Consider the following 27,958-nt stretch of genomic DNA (forward strand, 5'->3'; position numbering starts at 1 on the left):
AAAGAGCACAAAAGGGTAAAGGGATTCAAAGTCCGCTATAAACAACAGTGGAGACCAACAATAGCTGAACCAGTATTAAGTGGGGAATTTGGGAATAATTGTAGGTCCTATGAAAAACACCTAGACAGACTGCAAAAAATATTAGGCTACTTACAGTGCATGCAGAGGAATTTATGAAATCATTCCTCCTGTGCTTCGTATGTGAATGGAACAGAAGAAAAACTTAGTATATGGTACAATGGAAAGTGTTTTCTGTCTTTTACTTCACAGATTTGCAGAGTACAGATATGGATGCAGACGTAAATGTAGAAGACTTTGAAAAATTTCAATTACATAATCACAGTTATTTTTCTTTAATTGATTATATTTAACAGGTACAATAATATAAATAAATGTGATGTAAGGAGTCAATAAATATAGCATAAATTGAAGATATATTTTCATTTTAAGTAACACTGCAAAGCTATGAAGTAAGTAAAAAATAAGGATTATATGCTAACTGACGATTAAGCTTTCAGGAAATAAAGCAAAAGCTGACATAATGCCACATCAGGTACTGGCAAAAACTTGGCAAAAAGAATACCTAATTTGGCAATGATTAACACTGAAATTAGACATAACTTAAAAGGATTTCCCCCTATCTCTATTAGAGGTCATTGTTCTATGACTCGGGGCTTTCCACTCTTGAGAGGATTCACCAGTTGTGGAGCTAGCAGAGTGTGTATTCCAGTATCCCACATTTCAACCATGTGTGTGGTTTTCAGTGTTTTCAAATAAAAAGTATTACAAAATATTTTATCTAAAAATATGAGGGGTGATAAAAAAAAAAAAAAAAAAAAAAGGTCACAGTTCACTGATAAGGTGGAGTATTGTACAGCAACAAACTTTCAACACCTGAAGGGGAACAATGCTTCAACTACCTATGCTGAATTGGTGGAAGTATATGGAAACATTGCATCATCATTTGAAACAGGCATTAGTTAGTGCAGACACTTCCAGCATGGTCAAATAAGTCTGAATGATGATGAACAAAGTGACAGACTATCTCTTTGTGAAGAACAGGGAACAACAAAGAAACAGTGATACTGGTGCTCAAAATGAGTGTATCACGTTGAGGTAACAGTGGAAAAGTGACAATTAGCCAATGACATTTAGAGCATGACAAAAGTTGCCACCCACTGGGTTTCCCCAACATCTCATTCCCATTCGATAAGCGTACCAAACCGAGGTACCAGTGGAAATGCTACAGCTGTGTCGGGCCACTATAGATGTTTCGTCTAATCACACAATCACTATGGATGAGTGCTGGGTGTATTAGTACGACACGGAGACAGAGGAACAAAGCAAGCACAGGAACATATGGAGTCACCACTGTCTGTCTGTAAAGGGTGTATTAGTTCAATGACAATCCAATCAATATGTACAGGAGGCAGTCACACTTGCTGCTGCAATGGGGTATCATAGAGAAACGGGTAAGATGCAATAAGCAAAGAGCAAGGGGGGGGGGGGGGGGGTGTTTAGGAGTGGAAGATGACGATGATGATTTATGGTGGAGGGCGCTAAACAGCTAGATCATCAGCACCCTTGCATTAATATTATACTGAAGATTTGCACAATCTATGGAAGAAGGTCAATTAATCGGAAAACTATCTTTGATCCCACCCCAAGAAGGTGACGTTCATAAAAGCTCATAACATAACCCCAGCGATACACAGCGGGATAACTAAATAAAATCATGGATAAAATACCTGTACGGATGCTGTTAAAAAAGGGTCAAATGACCGTGGCTGGATGATGACTTAGAAATAATGTGTAACCCAGCCACTCTGTGACACATTAAGATCTCACACCAAATATTTTGGGAAGAATTCCAGACACCACACAAAATTTTAAGACACAAACAACACTCACCTCGTTACCAGTTAAAATAGAGGGAAGATCCTGTGGGAAACCCATTTCAACCCTCAGGCGTCATATAAAACACACTCAGTAAAAAGATGTACTGACAGCTGTGTCCCACATCTCTGACATACTGGGGGCTCCTCCCAACATAAAAGGAAGCCATGTGTCAATGGACAATGTGCCACTCTAAGCCGAATATGGGCTACTTCTTCACACCGTCGAGAGTGGAAGGAGGTGATCCATGATCGCACTGAAGTCTTGATGGAACGTAGTTTATTATTCCTCACTTCCAGCCACTGGGACTCCCACCAACATATAGCCTTCCTGGTCACAAATGAAGTGACATCCCATAGAAGGACTGAACAGCGGGCAGGAGGAGGAAGGGAGGTAAGCCTCCTTAGCAGCAGCATCAGCGAGTTTGTTTCCCTGGATGCATATGTGCCCTGGAAGCAAAAAATTGTTTCCTTGTTTTCCTGAGAAGGAGAGCATCCTGTAACTGTTGCACCATCCGATCTGCTGGGTACATCTGTCCAACAGCGAGAAGGGCACTTTGAGAATCAGAACAGATGATAAATTTTTTGTCACAATGCCTTCGCATCTGCTCCATTGCCCTCAGGATAGTAAACAGTTCCACGTAATAAACTGAAAACTGCTCTGGGAGTCCTATCTTGAGGACAATGTCAGGGAACACGACAGAACAACCGAAAACATCTCCCTGCTTAAAACCATCCATGTAGACAGTAATAAAATCTGGGTGGCTACGTAAAATTTCATTAAACTTAACTTTAAAAACATAGTCTGAGGTACAATGTTTCTTGTAAGCAGTCACTTCTAAAAGCACTCTGGACTTTGGTAGTAGCCAGGGAGTGGCCCTGCTCCAACCCTGGCTTTGGACCTTAAAGCCACCCACCTGTAATAATTCAAGGCTCTCCCTTGCACGGATCCCAAATGGCCGTGTTGCTTGTGGCCGATGATCGAACAACCATTCCAGTGGTAGCTGAACAACGTAACAGGATGCTGGCAATGTAGGAATGGACAATGCTCTATATGCTTGGCATACCACGAGAAGAAGACGTCGAATAGACAGTGGAGGCTCACCAGCCTCTGCACACAAACTAACAACCGGGCTTGTGCAATAGGCCCCTGTAGACAGCCTAATACTCTCGTGGTGAACTGCATCCAGCATTTTCAGGTACGAAGGCCTTGCTGACCTATAAATCTGGCATCTGTATTCGAGCCGGGGTCGCACTAAGGCCTTGTAAAGTTGGAGCAGACGTGCCTTGTCAGCTCCCAAAGACGTACGACTGACACATTTCAGGATGTTTAAGGCTTTGGCTTCTTCCCAGTCCATTCATGCATGGAGTGTAGGAACAATGATTGTTTAAAGGCCTCTGTGCATGCTGTAATTAATCAAATCTTGTCCTCCCAATCCCTATGTGAGCGATGCACAGAAGTTTGTACTATATTCCTGGATTCATTATCTAAAGGTGGTTCTTGGAACTTTGTAAGTAGTTTTTCTCGGGATAGTTTATGTTATTCAATCTGTATATTGAGCAAGCAGTAAAGGAAACAAAAGAAAAATTCAGAGTAGGTATTAAAATTCATGGAGAACAAATAAAAACTTCGAGGTTCGCCGGTGACATTGTAATTCTGTCAGAGACAGCAAAGGACTTGGAAGAGCAGCTGAACGGAATGGACAGTGTCTTGAAAGGATGATATAAGATGAACATCAACAAAAGCAAAACGAGGATAATGGAATGTAGTCAAATTAAATCTGGTGATGCTGTGGGAATTAGATTACGAAATGAGACGCTTAAAGTAGTAAATGAGTTTTGCTATTTGGGGAGCAAAATAACTGATGATGATCAAAGTAGAAAGGATATAAAATGTAGACTGGCAATGGCAAGGAAAGTGTTTGTGAAGAAGAGAAATTTGTAACATCGAGTATAGATTTAAGTGTCAGGAAGTTGTTTCTGAAAGTATTTGTATGGAGTGTAGCCATGTATGGAAGTGAAACATGGACGATAAATAGTTTAGACAAGAAAAGAATAGAAGCTTTCGAAATGTGGTGCTACAGAAGAATGCTGACAATTAGGTGGGTAGATCACATAACTAATGAGGAGGTATTGAATAGAATTGGGGAGAAGAGGAGTTTGTGGTACAACTTGACTAGAAGAAGGGATCAGTTGGTAGGACATGTTCTGAGGCATCAAGGGATCACTAATTTAGTATTGGAGGGCAATGTGGAGGGCAAAAATCATAGAGGGAGACCAAGAGATGGGAATACAATAAGCAGATTCAGAAGGATGTAGGCTGCAGTACGTACTGGGAGATGAAGCAGCTCGCACAGGATAGAGTAGCATGGAGAGCTGCATCAAACCAGTCTCAGGACTGAAGACCACAACAACAACATATACTGGTTTGCTTGTCATACCTGTTGCCCCGGTTACCTTTATTCCTGTGACTGGAGGGAATGAATTTAACCAGTTATTTTGCTGTAAGAAATGGTGATCATCTAAAGTAACTTCCACAGACAGAGGCTTGTGTCTGTTATGTGTGGATGGATATGTGTGTGTGCGCGCGAGTGTATACCTGTCCCTTTTTCCCCCCAAGGTAAGTCTTTCCACTCCCGGGATTGGAATGACTCCTTACCCTCTCCCTTAAAACCCACATCCTTTCGTCTTTCCCTCTCCTTCCCTCTTTCCTGATGAAGCAACCGTGGGTTGCGAAAGCTGAAATTTGTGTGAGTGCTTTTGTTTGTTATTGTTTCTATGAACGTACCAATGTTTTCGTTTGGTAAGTTACAGAATCTTTGTTTTTAGATATATTTTTCCCACGTGGAATGTTTCCCTCTATTATATATATAAGGAAATGCACAAACTTTTGAAACCAGTGGCTCCTTCTACTAGAATTAGGGTTGAAGGTAAAGGAAAAGAGGTGAAGGAAAAAGACTGGTGAGGTTTAGGAAGTGGGAAGCATTATGGAAAAGTCACCTGGATCCCTGAGTCAGAGAAGACTTATCAGGCAGGATGAGAAGGAAAGACTTATTGTTGGTGCTTGCAATGGACCATATTTGAAAACTTGAGAGCTTAAGGTTGAAAGATGGGGTAATAAACAAGACAGAGACAGCTGGAAAAACATCCTGCAAAAGTCAATAAGAGCTGACAGCTACGTGCATTATACATTGTAGACAGGTAACTTTTTTTAATATTTGTGTGTGTGTGTGTGTGTGTGTGTGTGTGTGTGTGTGTGTGTGTGTTGGGAGGTGGGGGGTAGGTGGGTGGGGAGGGGGTGTAGACATGTCAGGGGAAAAAAGAATAAAAGGTAGTGACGAAAAGGAATAGTTACTGAAAAGATATCCTGACACCACAGGAATTAACATAAATTTAGGCCAGATGGTTGGCAAGAACCTAGCACATGTTGTAATGTGATTTTCCACATAAGGAGTTCTAAGAAAGTAGTATCAGCAGAGAGAATCCAGATGGTGTGTGTGGTGAAACAGGTACCGAGGTCAGAACTGTCATATTGTAGAGCAGGGTAACCAAGCTATGGCCCATGGGCCGGATCCTGCCCATGACATCAGCTCATCCGGCCTGTCGATGGTATTGGGGGTTTGAATGATGAAATGTTTGGACCATGAGACATGGATTTAAATTTGATGTTTAGAATATCAGATCTTCATATACGCCGAGATTTCCTGGCTGCTGTGTGCCTTACGTTCACTGTGTTTAATGATTGGTAGGGAAGACTGAGGCCGTAGGGGCACGGTGCCAATTGGTATTATTTCGTAATACTGCCGTTCATATATGCCACAGACCAAGGACGTTGGTAGCAACCATACTGTCATCTTCTCATATATATGCATCAATGCAGTTTAAATTGTCAAGCGAGGCAGGGGCACACATTTTGTGTTTTCTTCTCGCTGAAAGTACTTTTTGTTTGACCAAGATTTTTGTCGCGTACTCCAAGACAATGCTCTCACTAAACAAGTAAGTACAATATATTAAGGATTATTTTGACACAGTGATAAATGCTTGGAACATTTTCATAAATGACCTAAATAATTCCAATATGACACTGGGGCACAATGGCCCATTTAAACAGGGGAACATGGGCCCAGATGGCCAACATGCTCCACTGTCTTTTTGTAATGATGAACTTTATTAGGTCAAACAATGTCAAAGTCTAGATCAAATCCAATGCAATTTTTATGTGTCCCATACTGATTTAAACTGAGAATGTATATGCAATGTTCGATTTTTTTTTATTTCCACTGATGTCTTCATATACATGAGATAGACCTGATGTGAATGCTGTAGGTTGTGGTTTTATTTCCGAAGCTGGCCCTACAACTGTTCAAGAACACAATGTAGGCCTATGCTGTCGGTAACAACAGCTGTTATGTTAAACGTCACCTCACCTGACCAGCAGTGCTTCCCAACAGCTGAAAAAGTCATGCCATTTGAGAAACTGCAACCAAGTAAAAGAGACAGCAAACAAACAAGAACAGAACTACAACAATGCAGCAAAAAAATGTTCAAATGTGTGTGAAATCTTATGGGACTTAACTGCTAAGGTCATCAGTCCCTAAGTTTACACTCTACTTAACCTAAATTATCCTAAGGACAAACACACACCCATGCCCGAGGGAGGACTCAAACCTCCGCTGGAATCAGCAGCACAGTCCATGACTGCAGCGCCTTAGACCACTCGGCTAATCCCACGCAGCCAATGCAGCAAAATCCAGAGAAAGACGCATTACAACATGAACAGCAAGTCTCCAAAAAACAACACTTTAGACAGAAATAAGGATGTTGCTCACTAAAACCATTTTTTTAAGAAATGAGGCAGTGATCAAGCTGAATCATGTGATAAAACTCCTCACATAAAATGCAGAAAGGAAGTAGGCATCACCATGAAGGTTCTTCAAGATGAAGACACAGTGATAAATGCTTAAAATGTGTTCGTAAATGAACTAAAACAATTCCAATATGACACTGGGGCACAAGAACTTTTTAATCAATGTTCAAACCATAAAGATCCTACTGGGCACTTAGGTGAAGACTGATCAAAATTTTGTACATACTTTTCTTTCAGACTGTTGTTATAACAATGAAAACAAAATTTGTGATTACGGTTTCTGTCGTAAAGCTATAGGAATTTTCACTAAATAAACTGTGAGTATCAAAGTTGATATGTTTCAAATTAAATAAATTAAATTAAACTATAAAATCATATGGACTGACTTCTGACTTGCCCCTACTGCTGGGCCGACTTGCCCTGTGGGTGAGATAGGTTGTCCCAGGTGGTATTATAGTACTAAACACATTATTAATATAATAGAAGGAAACATTCCACGTGGGAAAAATTATATATAAAAACAAAGATGAGGTGACTTACCGAACGAAAGCGCTGGCAGGTCGATAGACACACAAACAAACACAAACATACACACAAAATTCAAGCTTTCGCAACAAACTGTTGCCTCATCAGGAAAGAGGGAAGGAGAGGGGAAGACGAAAGGAAGTGGGTTTTAAGGGAGAGGGTAAGGGGTCATTCCAATCCCGGGAGCGGAAAGACTTACCTTAGAGGGAAAAAAGGACGGGTATACACTCGCACACAAGCACATATCCATCCACACATACAGACACAAGCAGACATATTTAAAGACCAATGTCTGCTTGTGTCTGTATGTGTGGATGGATATGTGCGTGTGTGCGAGTGTATACCTGTCCTTTTTTCCCCCTAAGGTAAGTCTTTCCGCTCCCGGGATTGGAATGACTCCTTACCCTCTCCCTTAAAACCCACTTCCTTTCGTCTTCCCCTCTCCTTCCCTCTTTCCTGATGAGGCAACAGTTTGTTGCGAAAGCTTGAATTTTGTGTGTATGTTTGTGTGTCTATCGACCTGCCAGCGCTTTCGTTCGGTAAGTCACCTCATCTTTGTTTTTATATATAAATACACTATTATGAATAGATGAACAATGAGTGGCCTGAATTACTTAGGTGTACAGGTTCTGAAACAATGTAGTAGCGTTTCCACATAAAAAGATTAGTGGGAACATGTAAAATACAAAAAAGGGCTAAGATGCACTGATCTCCCCTACTCAGTTTAAAGATTTGCAAACTGTGGGTGCTCTGTTCATAAAACACATCACACATCAGCAAGCACTTTGTGGAAGACAGATATTTCTTGTGTACTGAAGCCAGTTGTTTCTGTTGTGAGCTGCTTTCAGGTACATGCACTCAGTCAGCACCATTTCCAGGCTGTTCTTGAAGAAAGTAGTTCTGCATTCTGTGATTTGCCTTATAACATAACAGTGAGGCGTCTCAGCTGCAGCAAAGTACTGTTTAGTTTTTACAAGCTCCAATGTGAAATGGATGTTTTTCTCACTGAAAAAGATAGAGCTGATCCACAGCTGTCAGATCTGCATGGCTGTCAGAACTATTTTTGGTCAACGTCATACCCCACATGAATGAACTGAAAACTTATAGGAAAGGATAGCCTCATTTGTGACCTCCACAGAATCATCAAAGGATTTCAGAGAAAGCTATCACTGTTTGTGGCAGACCTGAAAGGAGAAATTTTTTTCTTATTTTTACTGTTTCAATGAGTTCGTGTGACAATCCCTGAAGATGTCAACCCTGATTATTATTTGCGACTTATAAAAGGATTTTTTGGAGCAATTTTCTGATCTTGACAGAATTGAGTGTCATTCTTCTTTTGCAGAACATGTTTGGTTGTAACGAATGGCTGGAACCCATTGATTTGCAGGCAAGTGACTTGTTGAAACACAAGCATAGAAATAGAAAACTTGTTGAATTTTACCACTACTTACCTGATGTAAAGTTTCTGAAACTGAAGAACTTTGCTGCTGGTATGGCATCAGTGTTTGGAACAAATTGTGTCTGCCAGAAAAAATTTTGAAAAATACAGTATGTTAAGTCAGCATGTCGAACGAGATTGATGAACACTGGAAAGCAATTATCTTGACTGGATGGAGTAATACCAAACCAAATACTGATGATATCTTGAAAGCCAAATGTCAGGTTCACAAATCTCATTTTTAGCTTTTTAGTTTGTGAGATTTGGATGCGTGCAGATTAGGTCTGATGTAAAGATCTATTTGCTAATGTGATCGTCTTTGATAACTTTTTTAGTAAATAAATATGCTGGCTGTCCTTGTTTTTTGTACACTGCATGCCACTGATCCGTGATTAACATGGAACTCTGAACTTAATTCAGCATTCGTTCTCACTTTGGAGTAATAAACAGAATGATGACACGACCCATGATTGTCGATTTGTCAGTTGTCTAGCCCACTGTGAAACAAGTTTGGCAACCTCTGTTGTAGAACACGCTCAATGACAACATGTTGTGTGTTGCTGGTATACACCAGCTGTCTCTGTCCATCAATCCTTAATGATAAGTAGGTGGTAGTCATACCAACATTGAAGGCCAAACTTGTTGTGTGTTGCTGGTATACACCAGCTGTCTCTGTCCATCAATCCTTAATGATAAGTAGGTGGTAGTCATACCAACATTGAAGGCCAAACTGTCTACATAACAACTGGCAAATGAAGTGTGTTGTTTCACCACTTGGCTCTCCCTTTGATAGTGTACGTTTCACTACTTGCAGGGCTAGTATAGGTGGTGGTAGGAGGGTGCATGAAAAGTCTTATAACGGGGATGGTCACAGAGGTAGAAGCCATAGAGTGAGAAAATGGGTGCAGAAGGGGCACAGGGTCTGACCAAGATACTGCACTGCAGAGATATCTGAGAGAGGAGGGGGAGGGGGGAGGGGGGGAGTGGAAAGCTATTCTAGATGTGGTGGTCAAAGTATCAGATAGAATGGACCTCTTTTTAGGGTATGATTTTAGGAAGCCACAGCCTTGCTGAAGTAGCTGATTAATACATTCTAGGCCTGGATAGTACTGAATGATGAGAGGACTGGATGTGACAGCCTGGGTTAAGCCAATCGGATAATTACGTCCAGAGAAGCATAGGAGAGGCTCCTGGTGTGTTGCTGTAAAGAGTCCGCATTCTGAACAAACTGCTTGCCTTGAATGCAAAGGCTGTATGGGAGGGAATGCTTGACATGGAAAGGATGACAATTGTCAAACTGTAATTACTGCTGTCTTTTAGTATTCTTAATGTGAACAGAAGTGTATAGATGACTCGCAGTGATGACAAAGTCAACATTGAGGAAAGTGACATGGTATTCGGAATAGGACCATGTGAGATTTTATTGAGAGATTATATTTAGAGATTCCAAAAATTCTATCACGTCAGCCTCACAATTAGTCCACATATAAAGATGGCACAAACATATTATACTAAACCAGGGGCCGAAACCTTACAGATTCCAGGAAATCTTCCTCCAAGCAACCCATTGAAAGGGTGGCACAGGAAAAACCCAACCTAATTTGCATGACTGTACCCATCATCTGTTTATATGTCTACCCTTCAAAAATAAGGTAGTTGTTGATAAGTATTAAGTTGATTAAGGTGAACAGGAAGGATGTCACGGGTTTGGAATCAGGTGGGTACTGATTGAGGAAATGTTCAGCAGCAGATAGAGACAATGTTAATAAACATTTCCTAGATCATCTGAAATGAGAGGGGGAGGGAGGTGTCTTTGTTCTTTACATTGCAGATTCTGCTCAACCAAGCAGAGATACATTTAGCGGGTGCTTTGAAGCCAGCAACTATAGGATGGCCATAATGACTGGGTTTGTGGATCTTAGGAAGAAGGTAAAAGCTGGGAGTCCTTGGTTTGGATGATGTAAGAAGTTATAGAACTTGAGGTGTTAGTCCTTGCGAAGGGCCTGTGGTTTTAAGAAGGGCCTGTAGATAAATGTGCTTCCTCCTGCCCGGGCTTGGTGAGTAGTTTTTTTCCCAGTTATATTCTCAAACACGGCCTCCTTTCCAGTTCAAACAGTCAACTGTTTTCAACCATTTATGCTAGTTTGTTTTTTCATTTGTCTAAACCACCTATGATTAACCAACATTTTACTTCTATATATTTTCTAGTACTTAAGACAGATCTATTGTTATTTACCTTCTAAGCAATTTATTGATGTTTTCGTGCATCTGTTTCTCCAAACCACGCTTATCAGCTGTTACTGTGATCTCCTTAATTATTTTATTTCCTGTATACAGTAAACTTCATTTTCTCCAATGACTTTCCCTCTGTTTTCACAAACTTCCCAATTGTGGAAATAGTTTCCTATGGTAATTTTTCTATCGTATATTCCAGTTTTTTCATGATAAATTCTTGTCACTTCTACCCCACTGATTACCTCTTTTTAGCTTCTTCTCTGGTCCCAATTGCTTATCTTCCTTTTTTCTCTCATTTTTCCTCCTCTGCTACTCCTTTGCCACTATCACCATCTGTAATAATCCAGACCCTCCTGTTCTACCTTGATGAATTCCATCACATATTATATTTGTTCATTTTGTAAACATGCTTTTGCCCTATCTAAACTAAGGTCCCACATTATGTTTCTTGACATCTGTTTATCCCTGGAGTTACTGAAAATGGGCTAAATTTAAAAGTCCCTATTTCTGGGTGTAATCCCATTCTTCACCAGCCTCTTTTACAGTTCAAATACAGCAATCTCTTGCATTTATCAAGGTAATCTGTCACCAATATACTGCATTTATGCAAGTGTAAGATGACCCTGAATATAGGATGACCTGCATTTTTAAGAGACTTACTGAGGGAAATTTATTTTTAACATATTCTGAATAATCAGAGTACAAACTGTTTTACTGACATAAAGTATCTGCCTAAAACATCAGCATTATGCCTAGTCTAAACTTCGGCCATTCGTTGTTTGCCTACATCTCGATAACACAAGCAGAAATAAAATAAACAAAAAGAAACGGTTTACATTAAGTTTTACCTACACTATCTTGTCTTTCTTACAATGCCTGTCGTTTTGGGTACCATTATTTTTAATCACCACCACCATCCTGATAGCACAACTGTGAAATTTATATTTTCACTGTCACAAATATTTGACTGTTCCTTCCCAATGTTATGATTTCTTCTCTCTCTGTGTGTGTGTGTGTGTGTGTGTTTTTTTTTTCCCCCCCCCAAATATGTTACCAGATTTTGCTTCTATAATGACCTGAGAATGTTACGATGTTTCTTCTACATCCACATCTACACTCTGTAAACCACTGTGAGGCACATGGCAGAGGATATATCCCATTGTATCAGTTATTAGAGTTTCTTCCTATTCCATTCACATTTGGAGTGCGGGAAGAATGATTGTTTGAATGCCTCTGTGCATGCAGTAATTATTCTAATCTTATCCTCAAGATCTCTAAGTGATCAATACATAGGGGGTTATAGTATATTCCTAGAGTAATCACTTAAAACACTCAATATCCCTGTTAGTCCTATTTGAACCGGGTCTCACACACCTAAGCAATATTCTAGAACTGGTCACATGAGTGATTTGTAAGCAATCTCCTTCGTGGACTGATTGCACTTCCCCAGTGTTCTACCAATAAACCGAAGTCTACCTCCAGGTTTACCAATGACTGAACCTATACGATCATTCCATTTCATATCTCTACAAAGTGTTATACCCAGTTATTTGTATGAGTTAGCTGATTCCAGCAGTGACTCACTGATATTATGGTCACAGGATACTACGTTTCTTTGTTTTGTGAAGAGTAAAACTTTACATTTCTGAACATTCAGAGCAAGCTGCCTATCTCCGCACCCTGCTCAAATCTCATCAATGTGAATATATAAGCAGCTTCTTTTAGACAGTTTTTCATTACAGACAGCTGAATCATATGCAAAAATCCTGATTTTACTATTAATATTGTCTGCGAGGTCATTAATATACAATATGAACAGCAAGGGTCCCGACACATTTCACAGTGGCACATCCGAAGCTACTTCTACATCTGACGATGACTCTCCATCCCAGATAACATGCTGTGCCCTCCCAATCAAAAAGTCATCAATCCCGTCACAAACTTCACTAGATACCCCACATGATCGTACTTCTGACAATAAGCATAGCCATGGTACCGAGTCAAATGCTTTTTGGAAATCAGGAAATACTGCATCCATCTGGTTGCTTTGATCCAAAGCTTTCAGTATGTCATGTGAGAAAAGTGAAAGTTGGGTTTCACATAATCGATGTTTCTGAAATCCATGCTGGGTGGCATTGGGATCATTTTCTTTAAGATACCTCCTTATATTTGGCTCAGAATATGTTCTAAGATTCTACAACAAATCAGTATCAAGGATTTTGTGGATCATTTCTACTATCCTTCTTCCAGATGGGTGTGACTTGTGATTTTTTTCCAAGAACTGGCCACGTTTTTTTATTTGAGGGATCTACAACAGATTACAGTTAGAAGAGGGGCTAACTCAATTTTAATGATTTCAGCTGTTTCTCGATACCACTGACACTAATAATTATATAATTCATGTTTTCAGTGGTACGAGGATTAAATTGGGCAATTCTCCTGGGGTTTTCTTTGTAAAGGAAAATTTGAAAATGGAATTAAGCATTTCTGATTTTGCTTTGCAACCCTCAATTTCAGTTCCTGTCTCATCTGCTAGGGTCTGGACACTAACTTTGGTGCCACTGACAGCCTTTAAATATGACCAGAATTTCTGTGTGTTCTGAGAAAGATCAGTTGACAATATTCTGATACAGTAGTCGTTGGAGGCTTCACACATTGCTCTCTTGACAGTCAAATATGTTTCATTCAGCATCTCTCTATCAATCGCACTACGCTTTGTTTTACACCTATTATGCAGTGATCTCGGTTTCGTTATAAGTTTCTTTATAGTGACTGTATACCATGGAGGTTCCCTATCATTATGAACTTCTTGCTTCCAAACACATTGTCTGCTAGCCACTCTATCATCAGCTGTGTAGAACCAGCTGCTGACAAACCCCCTTTCATTTCAATTATAACTCACAGCAAGCATTGACAACATTACTGCAGAAAACTCATGAAGTATGCCACTGACTCCTATCTAGACTACTATTGTCTCCTGCAGAAATGTACACTGTTGTTGTCTATTTGTCCAATTTTAAAGTCATTTCATATCGATCCAAATAAACTTGAGTTTAAATGTGTTAGATGCTCAGCCCTCTTCTCAGCCAAGCTGGTATCACTGTTCCCCCCTACAACACTTCCGTAATGCTGTGCTTGAACAACTGTGAAACACAGACTGCAATATTTTCCAGGGTGCAGTTCATAATTATGTAATGACACCAACTAATAAGTAAGTCGAAGATTGCAATCACAATTCAGTCCAATTCTCAAAATTTCAGATGTCCTGCGATCTAGTGATGTCTGTCAGTACTATTTATCTCCATGATGGGCCTCGTCACTGTAATTCATTCTCATGACAACAATTACAGTCAGTTTAATTTGATTTATTCAGATTGTTAAGCATTTCATTCTAGAGTAATTTTCTTTCTTGCCTCATCTGAACAGGATCATCTTGTTCTAAATCTGTTTAAAGGTGGTAACATTTTTACCCAGAATTCTGCATGAACAGTAACTTAATTTATCATTTGCAGCACACTTTGTAAATCATTACAGTATCTCATAAACAAATAAAATATTGATTTGCACTCATAATAAAGAAATATTTTTTTTAAAGAACAAGTCATATTTCAATATTTCTGTCACTTAAAAAGCACCATAAATGTTTGTACCCAAACAATTATGAGAACTTTTACTGCAAACTTGTTCAAATGCAACAAGAGTTTGTAATATGACAGAATTTAATGTTATGTCCTTTGTGTTTCACAAAATTGTCAAATTTTAAGCAGAACAATAGACTGTTAAGGTGGCTCTTATGTATCCTTTGCACTAGTGTTGCACAAGTCAAATGTCATGTGACTGAGAAACTACTTGTTGGCTTCTATCTCATTTCCACTCCTCTCCAAGTAACCGAATTTGGCTAACCTTCTCAACATCCCACAGCCTTCACCACTACCTCCCAGAGCAATGGCAATTCATGATCACAAGAACCAGCCACAGCTGTGTAGTTTTCTCAACCTCTCATATAAAGCCCTCTCCCCTCCTGAATTATTCAACAATCTCACTTTCAGCTCTACAACTGCATTAAAGCATGCTACTTTAGTTAAGGGCCTACTTTCCTTTGTGTGTAATGTCAACCAGAAGTATCACTTTGCAACCCAAACTCAAAACCAACAGCAAACCTGACTCTGAACTTGCCTTGAACCGTTCCGGCCATGATCCCAATTGAACCACAACCATTACCTCAAAATCATGCCTCACCAAGCCTTCCAAGAATTCCTATGATGCATCTCTGCTTTGTCATCCTTTCTCAGGTCCATAAAGTATGACCCAAACCTGTCATCTGTAGAATCCCAGGCTCTTCACTCCCGGAAAACTGATGACTTCATCATTATGCTCCCAGCAGACAAGGGATCTACCACTTTAGTACCTGACTGATGGGAATGTGTGTGTGTGTGTGTGTGTGTGTGTGTCCACTGACACTTTTTTTTATGTACGGCATCCGCCATCGAGATCTGATCCCTGTGGTTCAAACTGGCCTGCAATCTCTCTTTATAATTTCAGGCCCCACACAAGGACTAATGCCTCAATTCATAGAACTTTTTACCGCACCAAACGACACACTCCCACCTTTCGTTTTCTTCCTAAGATACACAAACCCAATCATCCCGGTCATCCCATAGTTGCTGGATCCAAAGCAGCGACTAAAAGCACCTCTGACTTGCTTGATCAACAGCTGCAACCTACAGTACAAAGATTCCCCTCCTATATTAAAGACACCACCCATTTCACAGAGTGTCTAAAATATGTGCCCGTCTCATTCCCACAAAACACCTTGCAAGTTACCATTGATGCCAACTCCCTCTATTCCAGGAAATTCTGAACTTTCCCTCTGACGGAACACTTTAAGAATCCTGGTACACCGATGGAACACCTTGTTCAGTTTGAAGGGCAATGACATTTTTAAAAAAAGAGAATTTTTTACAGTGATTATTTCGATTTTATATCTTAACTAATAACACACAAATTGTTATAAAAAAATAATTAGAATTATCTAAATGTCAGGGGAAAAAAAAACCGATGTTATTAGTAGTTTTTCGTGGCGCATATATTCACTTCTCGTGGAATATCAGTGTTCTGCGGAACACAGTATGGGAGATTCTGCTCTATACCAACATTCCCCACATACATGGTCGACCCTGCTGCTGAAAATTACCTCAAATAGCACCCACCTGATTCCAACCCTATGACATCCCTTAATCAACTTGATACTTTGATGGGTATCACCATGTGTACCAGAATATTTCCTCCAATGCTAATCTTTTTGTGAGTCACTTTGAGAGAGCGGGGTGGCATCAGGGGGGGGCGGGGGGCTTTCCATGGATCCATACGCCTTCAGCCCTGGGTGAATTTTGATGCACTGACAACATCTTTGCCAGATGGACTCGTGGTAAGGCCAAACTTTTCAAATCGTTGCAATCTCTAAATACATACTTGAAATCAAATTTCACAAGGTCCCTTTCTGAATCCCATGACAGTTTCACTGATGCTGATTGAATCATCACCGAAGGTCACATTAAACCTACTAACACATAACAGTACTTACATTTGGACCGTTGCCTTCCTTTCCATGTCAAACATTCCTTCCCATACCGTGACATTTGAGGCAAACATATTTGTTCAGATGCAGCCTCTTGACAGCAATACACCACCATCCTCACTTCAACCTTCAGTGAACATAATTTGCCCTCCAGCATAGCTCAAAAGCAGATTTCCCATGGCAACAGATCCAATCCTGATACTGCTGATCCCTCCAACAAACAACTTATGAATACACTTCTTCACACTCAGTACTAGCGTGGTCTTGAATGTATTGACCAGCTACTTCAACATGGCTAGGATTTTCTAATACCATGCCCTGAAAATGAGGTCCATTCTGTCCGACATTTTGCCATCACATCTAGAATAGCTTTTAGTCACCCTCCCAATCACTCCCAATCCTTGTCAGATCCTGCTCCTGCACCCATTTCCCTACATTATGGATCATATCCCAGTGACCATTCCCAATGTTTTGCTGATTACCCAAACTTTCATCTTTAAGCTCACAGGTTTTCAAATTTCAATTGATGCTGTCCCCAATGATCAGTCTTTCCTTCTCATCCTGTCCAATAAGTCTCCTCTGACCTGGGGTTCTGGACGGCTTTCCCATAACTCTCTCCAATTCTTAAAAGTCACCAGTCATTTTCCTTCATTCCTCTTTATTTCCCTTCAACCATTCTGTCTAAAGGAACCACTGGCTCCAAAAGCTTGTGCATTTCTGTATCATTTATGTGTGTTTTCTCCTGCTGCTGCTTGGCAAGTAGACTTCTTTTCTATCCAGTTATATTACTTTTTTCCATCAATGATTATTTTTGTAGACATATTGATTATCGTTGGTGGACAAGATAAACCAATCACAGGCTCACCCTAAGAAGCAGATGTCAAACTGTTAAAATAGCTCAATAGAAGCCTAAGATCCATTTAGGAAGAGGCAAGACAAGATTCAGGCTGTGAATTGCAATTTTGAGTAAAGATGGAACATTTTGTTAAAAGTTGCCTTGAAAAATGTGTGATCTCTTGTTGATCTGAACATCATGTGACATATTATGTACAACTTTTTATGGTGCTCGGGAAAGGATGATTCGTTTATAGAAACTCTGCTGTGAACACTAATAACAGACTGGCTCTTGGAATCGTTTTTCTTATTTTGTAATTCTGTGTGAATGAAACAACATCAAGGACATCCCATTATTTCACAACTCTCATTTTTAGTTGTATTGAGATTTTCCCATTTTACCACTGTGTTCTGCACTGTTTATTGCGTGCATGTTAAAGTCTGCAGCCAGCACAGAAAAAAATCAATTGGGATGATGACTATGAATCATCTTTACACGACAAGAAGTTAGCAAGTTGCCTCCAGCTGCGCTAGGAAAAAAGTGTGCGGACACTACATTAAAAAATCCCAGTGCATGTTGCACCTGGTGTATCTTTTTTGGTGGAAAGTATTACACTGAGGTACCCATATAGTATTATGAGGGTTACAATTCACATCTTTTAGAGGTGTCATAAATATTACACTTGTCATACCCTCATAAATAGCACAAAACTGTCTGATAGTGTGAAAGTGGCAGTAATTGGTTTTGATTTAGAGGACCTGCAAACAAACAAGGCAGAAGGGATGGATAACATTCCATCAGAACTTACAAAGTCATTGACATAGTGACAACTGACTGACTGTTTAGCTAGCGAATATCATGTATCAGTATGGTGACATACCATTTGACTTTAGAAGTTTACAATTCATATAATCTTGAAGATAGCAAGGATAGATAATTTAAAAAAATGTCAAATTATCAGCTTGACAGTAGCTAACCAGGATAATACACAAAAAATGGAAAAGAAAACAAAGAATCCGTGAGATGAAAATCAATTTCGTTTTACGAAATGAAAAGGCTTCAAACAGGGAGTCATATTTGATGATGGAAGCACATCTTATGAAAAATCAATGGACTTTCATAGGATTTTTAAGCCTCGAAAAATGATTCAACAATGTAAAGTGGTGCAACATCATCATAAATAAAGGTACACACTATATATAATACACAATAGGTACAAGAACCAAGCAGGAACAATAAGAACAGAAGAGCAAGAGAGAAATACTCACGTCAAAAAAGGTATAAGGCAGGGATAGAGTGGTTTCCTCCACTATTAAGCCTGTCTATCAAAGAAGCAATGTGAGACGTAAAGGAAAGATACAGGAAAGGGACTATATTTAAGAGGGAAAGAATACCAATGCTAACATTTGCCGACGACGCTGCTATCCTCAATGAATGTGAGGAAAAATTACAGGGTCCACTGAATGGAATAAATAGTCTAACGAGTACAGAATATGGACTCAGAGTAAACTAAAACAGGTGAAAGTGTTAACGAGCAACAGAAATGGCATCAGCAGAAAACTGCACATCAAAATCAGGGATCACAGTAGATGAAGTGAAAGCAAGGCAACGCATGGTGTTTGAAGCAAGAAGTATTCTAGATGCAGACCAGCATGGACAAAGAGCATTCTCACCAAAAGAGGTCTACCAGTATTGAATATATGACTTAATTTCAGAATGAAAAAGACAAAGGAGAAATTACATCCGCAGCATAGCTTTCTGCATGAAAGTGAATCATGGTCTGTGACAAAAACTGAAAAGTTTTGAATCAAAGTACCTGAGATCTGGTGTTACATATGAAAATTAAGTGGACCGCTAATAAGAATTAAGGAGGTTGGTTCTATGTAGAATCAGCAAGGAAAGGAATGTGTGGATTGCACTAATTATACTGGACTATAGGATATGTGTTAAGACCTCATGGAATGACTTCGATTATCTACAGTGACCTGTAGAGGGTAGGAAGGGGAAATAGATTAAAATACAAAAAATAAGTAATTGAGGAAATTGTGTGTTGTGTGTCAATCTAGGATGAAAAGATCTGCACAGGAGAGGAAGTCAAGGTGGGCAAGAACAAACCAGCCAACAGGAGTGTTGGAGAGTGAAAAAGAATAGGTGCTGTTGCATTGTCGCAAATGTGCGCATTTGCTTTTATCAAGTTCATGTGATGTACGAGTCAATAATAATTCTACTTACCAGTGAACAAGTCATTAAATGCATCTGCAGGAATCTGGTTGAGGACATTTGTAAGGTCATGCTCTTCGAGCAGTCGTGTAGCTTGGTTTGCTAGTTCCACTGGATCCGCAAAGTCCTCTGCCATTGAAAACACTACTTCTTCAACGACCTCTATACCTAATAAATAGAAGGAAAACAAAGAAAATATTTATCTTTCCTCAACAACAAAATAAATAGGTTTAAAAAACATGCCACTGCACTGTTTCTGCAGCCAGGAATTTCAAAAAGTGATCTAGGCACAAATGGAATCTAATTAAAATACTGTACTTAAGCAATATCACACAATGGTTAAATTTGGTCTTTACAAGACAAATCTGTGTGTGGCCAGCCATATTTCTTTTCTGATCAAAGTGGAACAAATATCCCCCCCCCCCCCCCTCAAAAGAATGTCAAGAAAGCCTCCAAAATCATTTATGACTTTGTTGGTTATCAACAGAAAATATTAATGATAATGGCTCAGGTTGTACAATATACCTAATAAGTTTTTTTATTTAATTTTACTGTTTTACTGGCTATTTCAGTTACCAAATAACTTAGGTATGGAATCTAAAATTCAATACAATGAAGGAGTTACACATTACAAAGCAAAATGATCTATAATGTCTTACGAAAGCTCCAGCAAAAATAAAAAAATAAGAAATCAGATGATAACAAATATTTTTATGTTAATGGATTTCCAGAATGGAAACAACAAACACAAATTAAGAAAGACAAACTGATCTGCAAAGGAAGCACACTTAGGATTTAATGTCGCATCAATGATGATCCCATTTGGGAGGGATCACACACATCCAGATTAGTGAAGGACAGGGATGAAAAAAAGATGACCTCTTCCCAGAAACCATCCTGACATTTACCTTAACTTACTTGAGGAAACCATACTGGGAAAGGCACCCAGTCACTGGCAGATGAATTATGGGGAATGGCAGATAGAAGCTGATGACAGGTCAGAAGTCACACCACCTTTCGGAACACAATCTTGCTCTTTTTCTAGAATAAAAATTCATCCCCCATCCACTTCTCTCTGAAAAGCATTCCTATGCACATCTCCAGCTTTAGTTCTTTGAGTATGACATTACAATAATGATTAAGGCCTTAAACAGCAATGGACAATATTACTAACTGCATGTCAGTCAACAATATTGATTGGGGACCTTATGACATCTTATTATGTAGAAATAAGATAGAATTACAGATTGTGAGTTAGCATAAAATCCCTCAATGCAGTCTATGGACTACATGCACATTTTTCTGGTAGGTATTAAGCAATGCATTGAAATACGTTAAAGCTGGGACAATATATGAAAGTGATATGATGGGTGTGGTATATGAGAATGTCATGCTTGCATAATCATAATCTGACAACAATAACAAAAATAGTTCAAATGGCTCTGAGCACTATGGGACTTAGAACTACTTAAACCTAACTAACCTAAGGACATCACACACATCCATGCCTGAGGCAGGATTCGAACCTGCGACCGTAGCTGTCGCGCGGTTCCGGACTGTAGCGCCTAGAACTGCTCAGCCACTCCGGCCGGCACATCAGTAACACTCTAGAAATAATCATAAACATCACCAAAAAGAAAAAAACTGACCCTAAATCAAAACTAATGTAATATCGCCTGGATGAATCATGTGGAATGAATTTCACAGCACAATATCTGCAACACTGCAAACTTAGAATTCATATTCTGTACAAACAACCTCATATAAGGGACATTTGTTTTTAATTATTAGGAGGCAAGAAATAAGTCTTCACCTCTATTACATGATGCCATGGGAAAAGGCAAACTGGAACAGCCTCAAAGAAAAATGATGCACAGAGCCCAGGGATCTATGGATCTTTCCTTTCCCTTACAAAATGTTTATCAAGCCACAGCATCATGAACACCAATGTGAACCTTTACACAGGGTAGAATATGGGAAAGAGCCCATATGGATGCTTTTAATTGGAATAATGGGAAATGGTTGGGACATTGTAATACAATAAACAAATAGGAAGCAAGAAAAGACAATTTTTTTCACTTATGTTCATCTGATTTTTTTTTATTAAATATTTTTTCTTTGTCACAGTAAGATAGCTTCAATATTAATACTGTGGCATAGATAATGATATACGCGAATGTGTGCCTCTAAATGCTAACAAGGTTCTTTTCTACAGTCAGTCTTGTCTTTTCTTCTTCTTATCGACGGAGTAGCACGTTTGCTTGAATGATAAGGGTATTTCTTGAGTGAAATATATAGTTCTGAAATAATACAAAGTGTGTTCAGTTTACTTATCCACTGATCCACTACAACCAACCAGAGAAGTTACATACATGGTCTGGAACGGAAATACGACAAACATTACAAAGCACCTAGGTAGCTGCCATTCCATCATCAATCAAGGTGTAATCATTTTCTTTTTGAAAATTACTGTACAACTAAACACACCAAAGCTACAAAAAATGCAAGGATACTAATAAGGATACAAATAGGGACAATGTAAATATACTAAAAAGTAATACTGAACAATGTTCTGTTAAACAGTGAAAAATGCCACTCTCAGAAAATACAGGTAATTTAGATTAATTCAATGGAAAAAGAATGGCAGGATCATTTAGCCTTAAGTTGTGTTTCTTATTTATGGAGTCAAGATAATAATGCACACAGGGAAACATTTAACCACTTTGAGAAATGGTACACTGCATCAAAAAACATGAAAGTAGGGGTCCAAAACATCTGGTACTATAGAGAACTGATTGTCAATGTGATGGAAGAAAGTCGAAGAAAAAATACCGGTTGTTGCATTCAGATCTCTTTTATTACTGACCAACTGTTGCAACAGTAATGGCTCAACATTTTGACTTCCAACATTTAAACAGAAAGTGCATTTAAAACTGTTTAACTTCACGAAAGTTTCCCTATGCATGGGCCGATAATTTAAAAAGACACTGAAATATTAGCCACAGGAACTTGTGTAGTGGCCATCAAAAAATTATCTGTCTTTAGTGAACCACACGTACATTTAGTTGTCTCACAAGAAAGAAGTAACTTTCAACTGGTTCCTCATGTGGGAAAACTGCATGATATTCAAGTAATGAATTACAAGTTTTACTATAAGTGCATTTACCTTTTCGCTTTATTATAGAACCAGTTAACTTGGCAATGATTTGCAGTTGCCACATATGTATGGCAACTGGATATACAATCTAATCTCCTTCGCCACCCCTCTCTATCCTTCTCCACCTCCCCCTTCCTTTGTCCATCACTTCATCCTCCTCCATACCTCAGTCTATAAAAATTAATGTGCAGCATATGCAAACAGGCATTTTCTTGCTGATTACTAGTTTCTAGGCAGCTGCTACAAAATATGGCCCCTCTCTAGATCCTGCACAACGGTAGCTAAAGAAGGGACGATGTTATTAGAGTCCGAATGGCTTCTCTTGGAAGTAACTAAATTATTCTAGAACACCAACACATAAATGTACCTCAGAAAAGTTATTTAAAATTACATAAATGAAATGCAAGCATAGCCTACATTTGGACCAATACAACATATACAAAACTCATTCAATAGCACCACTGCACTCTGGACTCTCAACAAATTGGAAAATACCGAGTTAAACATTGTAACTGCACATAGCAACCAGCGAGAAAATGCAGGACATACAATTATTCCCCTGTAATAACAAAAGTTCTCAACCCTCTCATTAACTACCAAAGGTTATACAAGAGGGTAGTTAAGACCAATTATAACGTAATGGTCTGAGTTCACAATTGCAAACAATACCAAGCCACAGAAAGGAGCAACAGCAGAGCATCAGAAAACAATGGGAAGATTAGTTCAGGAATTCATGAGTAGCCACTGCCACGTCTCAACAATGGTCAGAAGAAATGATTTTAAGCTATAAGAGAAGTCACTGAACTCCGTAGACGTATTCAAAGCACAATAGGGATTTAACACTATAAGCTTACAGTATCATTCTAACATGCATTTTAGCAGAAAACATGAAACAGTGGAGCCACTCACACTGAAGAGGTGAAGAAATATGCTGAAACATGGGGTACAAGGAGACCACAATAAGATCTTACTGGAGCTGCATGGTTTCGAGTATGAAAAATTATTGCGAGGGTTCTGCTGTGAAACTGATCAGCAGAGAAATGGTATACGAAATTATCGCTGTTAAATTATGTTGTGCTTGTGTCTAATGGTGGCTTTTTTGTTTGAATATGACCATTCAAATGCTGAAATGCCTTATCCAACAGGTGCTTCACTCCATGACAACAACTGTTTCATCTTAATCTACAAATCTTCTGTTAATGATAACAGTTTAAAATATATTCTGTTAGTGTGGCCATTTCAGTGCAGTAAGTGCTTTACTGTGCACCAGTCACACTGTCTGCTTTCTTTTGTCTGTCAATACTGACTGGCTTCCAATCCTGTACTGCTGTGCTATTACCACTGCAATGTCGCTGTGCGGTACTGAAAAGTTTACTGATGCTACTTGTTACTTGCTTATGTGAATTGAGCATAGGACATACTTGCTTGCCAACAGTTTATTTGAGCATGAAGGAGTAACCAAAACACAAACCTCAAGTCTTACTGATATAAGATGCTTCCCCTCCTTCTAGTATATCCTCCAACATAAATTACAATAACACTGGCACTGAGGGCAATTCTCAGCAAAACAGCAATTTAGAGCCTAGGTACTGACCTATAAACAAGTGGTTATGCATATTCCCTTAGGTCAGTCTTCACCGTGTCATAACCTGCAAACAATAGTGGCATATGATGGATGTGAGTGAGGGAATTTCTCTGTTTTGGTGAATGTAAAGGCCCTCAGTAGGTAAGTAAACTAATGTTTTAGCATGATCTGCTACCAAGTCACTGTTATCGCTTTTTTCGAGTAACAATGATAGAAAACTGACATACCTAAATTTTGAGTATTATCCTCAGGGAGTCACACCTAGTGATACATGGCTGGCGACCACGGGGCCCCGAGCTGAGTCCTGGCACTGCTTCCACTTACTTATGCCAGGCTCCTCACTTTTATCTTTCCTATCTGGCCACCCTTGGCCAGCTCTTGTTCTTTTCCGACCCTGACGCTATTAGGTTTCGAGGGCTAGGGGTCTTTCATTTTCCAACCTATACTTCTCATGCAGCGTCTGACCTGGAGCGGGCGGCTGCAAAAGGCGTCTGTATCCCATGTTAGGGGCGGCCTCCAGAACTGCGGAAGGCAACGGAATACCACCGCAGATTATCTTCTCTGCATAATGCAGTCTCCATTTTATGCACAAAAAATGGCTTCCTCTCATGTTAAATCATTGTCCGGAGGTAAAATAGTCCCCCATTCGGATCTCCGAAGGAGGGGGGGGGGGGGGGGGGGACAACTTGAAAGGAGGCAAAAAATCAAAACGAGAATTGGTACCTGGAATGTCAGAACTCTGCTACAAGCAGGAAAACTAGAAAACCTTAAAAGAGAGATGGAAAAGAATCATATGGACCTCGGAGTTGCTGAGGTAAGATGGAATGGACATGGAGAGTTGCAGTCAGATGAATATGTATTCTACTACTCAGGAGGAGAAGTAAAAGGAATTAATGGAGTAGGAATGATTATGACAAAGGAATTGGCTAAATGTGTGGAATATGTAGACTATGCAAATGACCAGGTTATTGGTGTAAGGTTGAAAGGAGCACAAAAAGATTTACTGATTGTCCAAGTGTATATGCCAACTTCAGAACATGATGACCAAATTGTAGAGGAAACGTACAATGTAATAGAGAGAATAATGGACGAAAATAAAAAATGCTGCAAAATAGTAATGGGAGACTGGAATGCCATTGTGGGAGAAGGGAAAGAGGGAAACATAGTAGGCAGTCATGGTCTTTGAAAGAAAAATGACAGAGGTGAATGATTAACTGACTTCTGCAGGGAAAGGCAGCTGATAGCGGCAAACACATGGTTCAAGAACCATAAGAGTAGGCTCTACACTTGGAAATCACCAGGGGATAAATATAGAAGCCAAATCAATTTTATACTGGTAGAAGAAAGATACAGGAATGGAATCAAGAAGGTGCACACATTACCAGGTGCAGATATTAATAGTGACCACAACTTACTTATGGCAGAAATAGAAATAAGAATGAAAAAACTGAAAAACGCGACAATGGTGAAGAAGTGGGATCTAGAGAAGATAAGGTCCAACAAAGAACAAATTACAGAAATGCTGTCTCGGGACTTTCTAAACACATTAAGAGACAAAGAAGCACCTGATAATGCCAACGAGTACTGGAATATGCTGAAAGAAGGAATCATTAAAGCAGGACAGCAAAATATAGGATATGTAAAAGGGAAAAGGTCAAAAAAACCATGGGTCACACAAGAAATGATTTCCAAGATGGAGGAGAAAAGGAAATTGAAAAACAAGAGCACTGAAGATGCAAGAAAGATATACCGAAGGTTAAATAACGAACTGCGAAGAGAAACAGAGCAGGCTACGAAAAAATGGCTAAAAGCGGAATGTGATGAAATTGAAGAACTGGACAGGAAGGGAAGATATGACTTACTATACAACAGAGTAAAGACTATGACATGAGAACAAAACAGAGCAGGAAGTGCTACTATGGAAATTTTGAGTAAAGACGAAGAGGTAGTGTACAAAGATCGTGACGATGTCCTCCAGAGATGGGAAGAATATATAAAAGAGCTATATGACACAAATAGCAAACCAGAAACTCTGGAACTTGAATCACATAACAGTGTAAGTGATGAAGAGAAAGGACCGACCATCATAATGGAAGAAGTAAAGTCTGCCATTGCTGCAATGAAAAATGGCAAAGCAGTATGTACAGATACAATACCGGGAGAAACACTAAAATGCTTGAACCACAATGGAATAAGAGAAATATTGAGGTTATGTAATAAAATATATGACAGTGGTGAATGGCCTGAGGACTTTTTGACAACAGTAATGATTCCATTACCGAAAAAACAAGGAACCAAGAAATGCAGCGAGCACAGGACAATCAGCCTCATTTCACGTGCAGCCAAAGTGATGTTAAGAATAATTAATAAAAGACTTGAGAAAGTAATAGAGGAGAATCTCAGCGAGGAGCAGTTTGGCTTTAGATGGAATACGGGCACCAGAGATGCAATAGGGCTCCTACGAATCTTGGGAGAAAGGTTTATTGAAAAAGGAAGTGACCTATATATGTGCTTCATCGATTTAGAAAAGGCATTTGACAATGTGGTTTGGGGCAAGCTGGCGACTATTATGAGGGAAAACAGAGTGGACTGGAAAACCAGAAGACTTATAAACTCAGTGTACCTTAATCAAAAAGTTTCAGTTAAAGTGAGAAGAGAAAGTACAAACTGGATCAGACTAGGGAAAGGAGTAAGACAAGGATGCTGTTTATCACCTACTCTTTTCAACCTTTACTTGTAAAATGTGATTGACCAATGCTCATTAGATGACAAAGGAGTAGAAATTGGAGGAAGAAGAGTAGGGTGCTTGAGATTTGCTGATGACATGGTCCTTCTAGCCACAGGGGAAAAAGAATTACAGGATTTGGTGGACACCATTGCAACTAACGGAAAAAAATATGGAATGAAAATTAACACAAATAAGACAAAAGTATTGGCAATAGGAGGAAATAAGGAAATAAAAATTGTGCTGAATGGAGAAACACTAGAACAGGTGCAAAATTTTAAGTATCTTGGAAGCAGGATAGGCACCGACTGGAAGTGCACCACAGAAATTAAAACAAGGATAGCAATGGCCAAAGAGGCGTTTTATAAGAAAAGGAGAATCTTCTGCAGCGGTCTGGACAGAGAACTCAGAAAGAGACTCATAAAATGTCTTGTATGGAGTGTTCTTCTATATGGCGCTGAAACATGGACTATGAGGAAAAAAGACAGAAAGGCTGGAGGCTTTTGAGATCTGGACATGGCGGAAGATGGAAAGAATAAGTTGGATGGACAGAGTAAAAAATGAAGAGGTACTGAGAAGGGTGGGAGAGAAAAGACAGTTACTAGATGTAATAAAGAGAAGAAAAAGAAATTGGATTGGGCATATATTAAGAAAGAATGACGGACTGATAAAAACAGTTTTAGAAGGTTATGTAGAAGGGAAAAGGAAGCGAGGAAGGAAGAGATTCCAGATACTGGATGACATGATGGACGGTACAACATACAGCAGCCTTAAGAAGGAAGCAATGGATCGCAGAAAATGGAGAGGGAAAGGACCTGCTAATATAGCAGATAACTGATGATGATGATTATCCACTTGCCACCACCATCAGTCTTGACTACCCGAAAGAGCGATTCAA

At 39.3% G+C, this 27,958-nt stretch overlaps 1 protein-coding gene across 2 annotated transcripts in view; it reads right to left on the reverse strand.

The window, feature by feature from the left end:
* LOC124612688 (INO80 complex subunit D) overlaps positions 1 to 27,958 on the reverse strand; it is a 158,534-nt gene that overhangs the window by 6,897 nt on the left and 123,679 nt on the right. For both annotated transcript variants that reach the window (XM_047141023.1, XM_047141024.1), the window contains one exon: positions 19,606 to 19,761. In XM_047141023.1, the coding sequence (XP_046996979.1) occupies positions 19,606 to 19,761 (156 nt within the window). The remainder of the gene's footprint in view (positions 1 to 19,605; positions 19,762 to 27,958) is intronic.

This window comes from Schistocerca americana, chromosome 4, assembly GCF_021461395.2.
Source record: "Schistocerca americana isolate TAMUIC-IGC-003095 chromosome 4, iqSchAmer2.1, whole genome shotgun sequence".
Classification (NCBI taxonomy): Eukaryota; Metazoa; Arthropoda; class Insecta; order Orthoptera; family Acrididae; genus Schistocerca; species Schistocerca americana.